This window comes from Hyla sarda, chromosome 10, assembly GCF_029499605.1.
Source record: "Hyla sarda isolate aHylSar1 chromosome 10, aHylSar1.hap1, whole genome shotgun sequence".
Lineage (NCBI taxonomy): Eukaryota > Metazoa > Chordata > Amphibia > Anura > Hylidae > Hyla > Hyla sarda.
The window spans coordinates 105541068-105551887 of record NC_079198.1 but is presented as its reverse complement, the minus strand read 5'-3'; the positions used below and the strand labels follow the sequence as shown (position 1 = coordinate 105551887).

The window sequence follows — 10820 nt, the reverse complement described above, 5'->3', positions numbered from 1 at the left end:
ATTTTCGCATACGCGGATTTTCGTATATGTGAAAATAAAACGCGAATATTATAAATATGCGAATTTAGCAAATATATGACGAATATTCGTCCATATATTCGCGAAATATCTCGAATTCGAATATGGCCTATGCCGTTCAACACTACTGTTCACCCACACTATAACCCAGTGTATTGAGTTTAGTGTGGGTGAACATGGTGAGGGTATGTTTAGACTACATATTTTGAATGGAATTTCCGCTCGCAGAATTCCACTCGCGGAGATTCCATCTGGTGGCCGCCGCCGAAATACTTCGGCAGTAGGACCGCGCGGCACTGCGCCATCACCATTGACGGCTATGCAGTGCTCGCGGACTTCCCCTCAAAGAATGTTCTTTCTTTGCGTGGATCAATTTCAGCGGCGGAATTGTCCGCTGCTGAAATTCTGCAGCGTGAACGGGTCCGCGGAAGACCCATTCACACTAATGTTAGGAGGTCACACCACGGAATTCCAACGCGCTATTCAGCGCACAGAATTCCACGCAAATTACGTAGTATGAACATACCCTGACAGTTTTCCTTTAAACTAGAATATAACAATAGCTCTAAATATTAGAAATCTATTTTTTTTTTTTGCAGTGTTTCCCAAACAGGGTGCCTCCAGCTGCTGCAAATCTACAACTCCCAGCATGCCCGGACAGCCAACGGCTGTCCGGGCATGCTGGGAGTTGTAGCTTTGCAACAGCTGGAGGCACGCTCTTTAGGAAACACTGTTCTAAACAACTGTCAATCAGGGTAACATTTTAACCGCACGCTGCATTAAGTCTTGTTTCATGTCTCCAGATGATCCTCAGAAGATCTTGTCACCATTGATTCAGCTCTACATGTGGTGAACACAAGCTGACACACACATCCGCACCTCGTGGGGACATCTAAGCTTCGGAGATTGGAAAAAAAAAAAGAAATAATAATAAAAAAAACCTCTTCCTCACGACCCCCTATCGGGAAGTGTGACAAAGTCATGATTGGTTTTATGGAATAATGGGCATTAGTTTCCACCTGGGATAACCTGAATTGATGGAGCAGGACCTAGGTGTAGATGTGCTGGCTGCGTGCACGGAGACATTGTGTGGCTCAGTCGGCAGCCGATTGGCTAGTAGCAGTAGACAGTTCTTTGAAGCGAGCTCACAAAGCTGAGGCGGTGAAGAGGGAAGCATCAAGCCTGAGAAGAACTAGCAGCGAACAGAGCAGATCCTCACTCTGCAACATCACTACTGGGATCCAGGGTCTGGTGGAAGTAACTCTCCTCACAATCCCCAGAGGAGGACCATTATGACAACTTGGCCCGAGGAAGCTCTCTCTTTAGCCTCATTGAGCATCTCATATACGGACCCGGCCGAGGAAGCTTTTTGCCTTTAAAGAGAAGAAGATTTAACCAATTTATTGGCAATTCACAGGTTGCCGAGAAGAAGCAAGATTCCATGTCAGTGCCCTTGCACTTTGCACGTGGTGAATCTTGAAGTGGGAAAAGACAAAAAGTGTTATCACGGTCACACAACGCTAGGAGAACCTTTCAGAACATTTTAGGGAATCTAAGAGCATATCGAAGCTGAAAAAAAAAATGTCAGACCAAGAGATTGACGACTTTGATGTGGACAGCATATCGGACACCTCGAGAATGATCCCGGGGCTCCCACCTTATAACATGGAAGACCAGCTCTTGCCCATGGAGTCCCGCAGCAGGTGGGGGTGCTGGATTTGGACTGTGTTTGTTTCTGGAGCGAACTTTTTGGCTTTTCTGGTTAACTTAATAATCCTGGCTGTCATATTCACCATCGTGTTGACTCCGACCATCGTGGTGGTTTACTTTGGATTTAAATGCCATTCAAGGGTAAGTACATTAAGACGGCGTGACTTGTCTGGGATGGATGTATTTAATAGGGTGCTGTGGAGAACATTCTGCATGTGCTGTCTAGTACAGAAAGGGAAGGGTTAAAAGCTTACTTTGCCTGGAAGTCAGCAACTTAATCGTTATCAATGGTATTATAGGATATTAACACTATCAGTGCCATAATTCATAGTGCATAAGAGAGTTGTCCTAAGATGTACTGTTCATAAGATGTACTGTTCAGAAATGTTCTTTATGTATTGCTCTTGGGATATTTGGTTGCAGGCAAAGTTCTTATGCAGCATTTGGTAGGTAAAGAATGCAAGATAACTCTTTATGTGCATGAAGCACCTCTTTTTTTTACAATGAGGTCCTCTCACAGTCCCAAAAAAACTCTTTCACCTGCTCATTCCCCCCTCTCTGCCATTCTGACACATATTGGGTCCCTATTGTTGACCACTTCCTGGTCCCTGTCTTGACCTCCACTCACTGGTATAGTCCAATAGTTCTTAGGATTGGAAATATGGGAGATGGAGTAGGAATAAGGGAGTATAGTATTTATATGTGAAGAAATTCTACAGTTAAGCCTGTCCGTGCCTGAAATGGCTGCTTAGGGCGCGTGACCATAGAGAATTTCTCTGGGCGGAGCTTCCACGTGCAACAGGTGGCGCCATAATGCTATGACTGCACAGACATGGCCCGTCCCCATTGACGGCAATGTTCATTCTTTCAAATTTCCATGGCAGAAGTTCCGCCCCGGAGATTCCACAGTGTGTACAGTGCAGCAGGATCCCATTGGAGACCATACTATTGGAGACTACATGGGCTTCTGCACAGGGTTCATACACATGAGCCATTAAATACAATATTCCAAGAGATGGCTAGAATGTGTCTTTGCATCATGATTAGTGAGGATAGGACCTTTGGCACCCTTGCAATTCTGCAAAATATAGGGTCCCCTTCATCTTATTCTCTGCACAGGGGCAGCCCTATTAAAGTAGATGGGGCTTTGTTACAGTTCTGTGCACAGTGAGTGTACAGGAGTAGGGATGGGAAATTAAGGAACTGAGAACTTGTTGGTCAATCTTAGTAAATACATTGATCTGGAGCATGTTTTCTCTGCATTGTCCTGGAAATGTGTGAATATATTGACAAATGGGTGTGGCCATTTTTTATGACCAATGAGACCTGTCCTTACATACACTGAGAGTGTCCAATCCCAGTCAGTGGGGACAATGAGTAGGTAGTCACACCCAACTGGAGGAACAGGTACACCCAAGAGGAACATCAACACCCAGTTGTTAAAGGAGATCTGCAGCTATAGACACTTAACCCCTATCCTCTGGGACCTCCCGCGATCTCCTGTACGGGGCCCCGGCTCTTGTGCAGAAAGCATGTCGGCCGACACGCCCCCTCCATGTATTTCTATGGAAGAAGTGGAGATGCAGCGTTCCTGCATCCCTGCCTCTCCCATAGAGCTGTATGGAGGGAAGTGTCATCGACCTCAGTGAGCCATGCTGAGCCGCGGCAATGTACGGGTTCCTGTACGGGAGATCGGGGGGGGGGGGGTCCCAGGGGTCAGACCACCCAAGATCAAGTGTCTAAGACTGCAGTACTCCTTTAAAGGGTTTGTCAGGTGAAATCTTTTCTCCTATCTACAGAGACCCCCGCGATCTCCGAAACGGGCCCCCGGCTCTCAGGAAAAAGCACATACTGTAGTCTTCACATGCTTAATTTCTATGCTGTACTCGGGTATCTTCATCGCTCTCATAGAAATGAATGACAGTCTCACTAAAAGCCAGGGTCCCGCTGCGGAGATTGCGTGGGGTTCAACCACTGGGACCTCACCAAACAGACACTTATCCTCCATTCTGTGGATAGGGGATGAGATAGTTTTCACTGGATCACCCCTTTAAAGAGGTTTCCAGGATTAGAAAAACAGAGCTGATTTAAATAGAAAAAAAAGAAAAAAACAGCGCCACCTCTGTCCTCAGGTTGTCTGTGGTATTGCAGCTCAGTTCCATTGCGTGAATGGAGCCAAGCTGCAATACCCCACCCAACCTGAGGACACTAGTGGTGCTGCAGAGATATTAGACATTAGACCTTTCCAGAAAGAAACGTCTGGAAACAGGTTGTCTGTGGTATTGCAGCTCAGTTCCATTGAAGTGAATGGAGCCAAACTGCAATACCCCACCCAACCTGAGGACAGTAGTGGTGCTGCAGAGATATTAGACCTTTCCAGAAAGAAACGTCATAGAAAGAAAAAGATGTAGGAATGCTTTGCTAAAAGAAACACATTAGTAGAGCCGACAAATCCTCCATCACTAGCGCCGAAGCCCCTTGTTTCTGTAGCTTTAAGGGGGGGGGGGGGTCTTAGCAGTCAGACCATCACCGTTTAGGAATTGATATCTCTTCCTAGCAATATTCCATCGCTTCCAGTCATAATTTATGGTTAAAGTTGGATTCAGTATGTGCAATGATAGGGTTTAGATTGTTCTCAGTACCTGGGAGCTATTCAATGATGTAGCCACCACTGATCTTATTTGTTTGCCTATAATTCTATATATTAAGGCAGTGTTTCCCAACCAGGGTGCCTACAGCTGTTGCAAAACTACAACTCTCAGCATGCCCGGACAGCCTTCGGCTGTCCGGGCATGCTAGGAGTTGTAGTTTCGCAACAGCTGGAGGCACCCTAGTTGGGAAACACTGTATTAAGGTCTTGTCCCCGGGGAAAAATTCAGCACTCATCTACTGCAGTAATGATGTTCTGATTATTTTTCTTTGTTTTTGCCTGAATATAGATAATATTCCCATGCAATTTCCCTGATTCTAGTGGTGATGTTACCGGCAGTAAATCAATGCAGGGGAGACACGGTGACAACCACAATTATCACATGTAAAGACATAAGTGCAGTGAGCATCACGCTGCACGATGGGGGCTTATTTATTCAGCATTCTACTACTCATTTTTCACTGTCTTTCTGTTTTTTTTCTGTATTACTATCTATGCACACCATAGTACAGTATACACAATGCTACGATATTTAAAAAAATAAATAAATAAAATTAAAAAATTATCCCGCAATACAACCTGTGTAACCTGTGATTAAAAATGTAATTTTTTTATTTAGATTTTATGGAATGGACCCAGGAGAATAGTCCAAATTGTTACAGCGAAATAAAAAAATAAATTGTTTAAGAAAAATTAAAAAAAAATCATTAAAAATAAAATGTAAGTTTAAATTAAAAAAGTAAATAAAAAATAAACCAATAAATAAAAAAGAAACAGTATGTAGTTACCCCCCTTTGCTTTGAACCATCTAAATAAGGTCTAGTTCAAGAAGTACACAAGCACTAGTCACAAAATTAGTTAAATATCTTCCCTCCCCAGCTGTTGCGGAAAAAAAAACTGCACATTGCTGGGAGTTGTAGTTTTGCAAAAGCTGGAGGCACACTGATTGAGAACTACTTGAGTACAGTATTTTGTAGGCCTTAACCCCTTCACGACGAGCGACGTACATGTACGGCGCCGCGAAGTGTCACTTGGCGCGCGGCGACGTACATGTACGTCGCGGGGTTCCGGGAGCGCCGCGTCACCGGTAGCGGTGATCGGACCGGGATGACTGCTGTTATCTAACAGCAGGCATCCCGGCACATCGCCAAGGGGGGTCCTGAGACCCCCCCATGACCGCGATGCGCGCAAATCGCAGGTCAATTCAGACCTGCGATCTGCGCGATTCCGGGTCATACGGGTCACTGGTGACCCGGTGACCCGGAAAATAAGAGGGATCGTAGGTGTCCGAGACACCCTAGATCCCCCTAAAGGGATAGGAGTTTGGTGGCAGGGTTGCCACCCCTCCTATCCCTGCTATTGGTCGGCCGAGCGACCGACCGATAGCAGACCGGGGGAGGGGGGGTTAAAGTTCGGTTCCCCCGCTTTGCCCACCTATCGGTGTCCGGGCAAAACGGGGGAACCGTCCAGGGAGGGTCGGCGCCGAAGGTCCCTACCTGGATCCCGGATCGCGATCCTCCATGCGGGGATCCCCCACGTGCGGCGGCGGCGGCTTCCGGGTCCTGCTAGGTGAGTTGTTGCCTAGCAACATCCGGAGGGCCACAGTTTACAGTGGTCTCTAAACCGTGGCCCTCCAGATGTTGCAAAACTACAACTCCCAGCATGCCCAGACAGCTGTTTGCTGTGTGGGCATGCTGGGACTTGTAGTTTTGCAATATTTAGAGGGGTTCAGGTTGTAGATCACTAAGTGGTCTCAAACTGTAGCCCTCCAGATGTTGCAAAACTACAACTTTCAGCATGCCCAGACAGCAGTTTGCTGGCTGGGCATGCTGAGAGTTGTAGTTTTGCAACATCTGGAGGGCTACAGTTTGAGACCACTTAGTGATCTACAACCTGAACCCCTCTAAATATTGCAAAACTACAACTCCAAGCATTCAGGAACAGCATAAGGCTGTCTTGGCATGCTGGGAGTTGTACTTGCGTGCCTCCAGCCATTGCATAACTACATCTCCCAGCATGCCCTTCCGCAATCAGTACATGCTGGGAGTTGCAGTTTTGCAACAGCTGGAGGCACACTGGTTGGAAAATACTGAGTTAGGTCATAGAACCTAACTCAAGGTTTTCCAGCCAGTGTGCCTCCAGCTGTTGCAAAACTACAACTCCCAGCATGCATGGTCTGTCAGTGCATGCTGGGAGTTGTAGTTTTGACCCCCCTCCCGTGTGAATGTACAGGCTACATTCACACTGGCGGCAGATTACAGTGAGTTCCCCGCTGCAAATTTGAGATGCGGCAAATTTTCCGCCGCAGCTCAAACTCCTAGCGGGAGACTCAGTGTAATCTGCCGCCAGTGTGAATGTAACCTAAAAACACTACACTACACTAACATAAAATAAAGAGTAAAACACTACATATACACACGTACACTGCCCCCCCACCCCCCACCCCCCTTCTCCAATAAAAATTAAAAACGTATTGTACGGCAGTGTTTCTAAGATGGAGCCTCCAGCTGTTGCAAAACAAAAACTCCCAGCATTTCTGGACAGCAATTGACTGTCCAAGCATGCTGGGAGTTTAGCAACAGCTGGAGGCGCCCTGTTTGGGAATCACTGGCGTAGAATACCCCTATGTCCACCCCTATGCAAGTCCCTAATTCAGGCCTCAAATGCACATGGCGCTCTCACTTTGGAGCCCTGTCGTATTTCAAGGCAACAGAATAGGGTCACATATGGGGTATCGCCGTACTCGGGAGAAATTGCCTAACAAATTTTGGGGGGCTTTTTCTCCTTTTACCCCTTATGAAAAGGAACAGTTGGGGTCTACACCAGCATGTTAGTGTAAAAAAATAAAAAAATTTACACTAACATGCTGGTGTTGCCCTATACTTTTCATTTTCACAAGAGGTAAAAGGGAAAAACACCCCCCAAAATTTGTAACACAATTTCTCCCGAGTACGGAGATACCCCATATGTGGGCGCAAAGTGCTCTGGGGGCGCACAACAAGGCCCAGAAGGGAGAGTGCCCCATGTACATTTGAGGTGATTTGCACAGAGGTGGCTGATTGTTACAGCAGTTCTGACAAACGCAAAAAAAAAAAAACACACCCACATGTGACCCCATTTCGGAAACTACACCCCTCACGGAATGTAATGAGGAATGCAGTGAGAATTTACACCCCACAGGTGTCTGACGGATCTTTGGAACAGTGGTCCGTGAAAATGAAAAATTTTGCACAGCCCACTGTTCCAAAGATCTGTCAGACACCAGTGGGGGGTAAATGCTCACTGTACCCCTCATTACATTCTGGGACTAGTGAGGGGTCTAGTTTCCAAAATGGTATGCCATGTGGGGGTTATTTTGCTGTTCTGGCACCATAGGGGCTTCCTAAATGCGACATGCCCCCCGAGCAAAATTTGCTCTCAAAAAGCCAAATATGACGCCTTCCCTTCTGAGCATTGTAGTTCGCCCGTAGTGCACTTCAGGTCCACTTATGGGGTACCTCCATACTCAGAAGAGATGGGGTTACAAATTTTGGGGGGTCTTTTCTGCTATTAACCCTTGCAAAAATGTGAAATTTGGGGGGAAACCCACATTTTAGTGATATATATTTTTTTTTTTTTTACATATGCAAAAGTCGTGAAACACCTGTGGGGTATTAAGGCTAACTTTATCCCTTGTTACGTTCCTCAAGGGGTCTAGTTTCCAAAATGGTATGCCATGTTTTTTTTTTTTGCTGTTCTGGCACCATAGGGGCTTCCTAAAGGTGACATGCCCCCCAAAAACCATTTCAGAAAAACGTACTCTCTAAAATCCCCTTGTCGCTCCTTCGCTTCTGAGCCCTCTACTGCGCCCGCCGAACACTTTACATAGACATATGAGGTATGTGCTTACTCGAGAGAAATTGGGCTACAAATATAGGTATACATTTTCTCCTTTTACCCCTTGTAAAAATTCAAAAATTGGGTCTACAAGAACATGCGAGTGTAAAAAATGAAGATTTTGAATTTTCTCGTTCACTTTGCTGCTTTTCCTGTGAAACACCTAAAGGGTTAAAACATTTACTGAATGTCATTTTGAATACTTTAGGGGGTGTAGTTTTTATAATGGGGTCATTTGTGGGGTATTTCTAATATGAAGACCCTTCAAATCCACTTCAAACCTGAACTGGTCCCTGAAAAATTGCGAGTTTGAAAATTTTGTGAAAAATTGGAAAATTGCTGCTGAACTTTGAAGCCCTCTGGTGTCTTCCAAAAGTAAAAACTCGTCAATTTTATGATGGAAATATAAAGTAGACATATTGTATATGTGAATCCAAAAAAAAAAAAATTTGGAATATCCATTTTCCTTACAAGCAGAGAGCTTCAAAGTTAGAAAAATGAAAATTTTTTAATTTTTTCATCAAATTTTGGAATTTTTCACCAAGAAAGGATGCAAGTTACCACAAAATTTTACCACTAAGTTAAAGTAGAATATGTCACGAAAAAACAATCTCAGAATCAGATTGATTACAGAAAGCATTCCAGAGTTATTAATGTTTAAAGTGACAGTGGTCAGATTTGCAAAAAAGGGCTTCGTCCTAGAGGTGAAAATGGGCTCCGTCCTTAAGGGGTTAAAGTGTGCCTGTCAGATCCCACAAAAAAACAAAACTGTTATATGTAACGCTGCTCACTGTATTTTCCATCTTGTCAAAGGGAGGGGGCGTGTTCTTCTCTTGCCTGCACTGTGATAACTCCTCCCCCTCCCTCACCCTGCTGACTCACTGCTCTCGGGAGAGAGCCTGACAGCCCTGCTCTGTAACCCTTTCCTCTCTGGTTTTATGCTGTCTACACACACCGGCCCAGATGTATCAAAGAGTGTTTACGATAGAGCTATTTTCCCATGTTTATTTGGGTGGTGGGTTTGACTAGCGTGCATCTTATTTATCAGGAAGGTGCAGCAGGATGATGAATTTTGTGCAGCTCTGCTGTGGTGGGAAAAGCTCTACCACATACACTTTTTCTAGACGCTTGTGAGGGAGGGAAGTAGACACTTTCCCTGGTCCTGAATTTGGCAGGTTGGGTGTTTTTTCTTACTTTCACAGAGCTGCCGGGACATTTTTACTTGCATTTTAGACGCTACAATCAAATTTGATTGTGGTGTCTAAGGGGTTAAAGCCAGGCATCACCGTGATCAAAAAAATAGTGACTTTTGACAAAAGTTGCAAATGATGACTACGCGACCACTGCATGGTCAAAAAGAAAAAGTTCCACGGTTAGGCAAAAAGAGTGAAACTGTCTATATCAAAAAACGTATAACTGCGAAAGAAAAATAGACAAAAAAAAAAATGTTCTAAAAGCAGTGATGAATCTCCCCCACAGTCTTTGGATAACTCTTTTTACAGCAGTGTTGCCTTCAGCTGTGTGTCTAAAGCTTTTTCGAAACTACAACTCCCAGCATGTCCAGACATCCTTTGATTGTCCAGGCATGCTTGGAGTTTTAGTTTTGCAACAGTTGGAGGCACATGTTGGTAAAACTCTGTTACAGCAGTGTTGTTGCAGGCTGTGTTCCTTCTGCAGCCTTGTCAATCAGCCCTCTCTTGTCCATGACCCTTGGACACCCTCATGCTGCTGTGGGATTCATCAGTGTCCCAGGAGGTCTGGCAACCCCTAGTGGTGGGATTTTCAGAGGCAGTTTTCTTTACTAAAATGTGAAAAACTATTATTTTGACCAGGATGTACAACATATAAAAAGTTTTAATATCTGACAGTGCCCATTTAAAGGTGAGCTCCAGCAAAAAATAACTTATCCTCTATCTGCAGGATAGGGAAAAAGTAGCTGATATTGGGGGGTCCAACCGCTGGAATCCCCCTCGATCTCCGGAAATGTGTGACGTGCTCTATTCATTTCTATGAGAGCGCCGGAGATGCCTGAGTGCTGCACACGCTCCTCACGAAAAGCTGGACCCACTTTCAGAGATCATGGGGGGCTACTTATCCCCTATGGATAGAGGAAAAGTTACTTTTGGCTGGAGTTCTCCTTTAAGCCCAGCAGACGTGAGTCAGGGTCCCATCCAAAATGAAGCTACTTCCGCATGATGGATGAGTTACACAATTGAATCAAATGGTGTTCCGAGAGCCTCAAATATACATTGGGTAATATAGCAGTAATGTTAGTCAGAATGATCCATATCTACAGGGTTTACAGAGTGATGTACTGTGATCTTTCACATGATGGCAGTATATCATGCGTCTGAGGGGCCCATTGCTCTGTAACACTACTAAGTAACAGGAAGACCAAGGAGCCCCCAATCAGCAAGAAGACAAGGGTGTGGAGTTAAAATCAATGCTGGGTTATAGAAAAATATCCTAAACTTTACCATTAATTCCATTATAACATAATGGAAAGAGTACAGCGTGACCACAAAGCTGACAAGAGATGGCGCCCACCAAAACTCACAGAGAGGGA

The 10820-nt window shown here is 45.0% G+C and overlaps 1 protein-coding gene across 1 annotated transcript in view; it reads left to right on the top strand.

The window, feature by feature from the left end:
* The first annotated feature begins 854 nt into the window (after window positions 1-854).
* TMEM88B (transmembrane protein 88B) overlaps window positions 855-10820 on the top strand; it is a 166159-nt gene continuing 156193 nt past the window's right edge. The window contains exon 1 of the mRNA XM_056542544.1: window positions 855-1869. Within this exon, the coding sequence (XP_056398519.1) occupies window positions 1600-1869 (270 nt within the window). The 5' untranslated portion in view covers window positions 855-1599. The remainder of the gene's footprint in view (window positions 1870-10820) is intronic.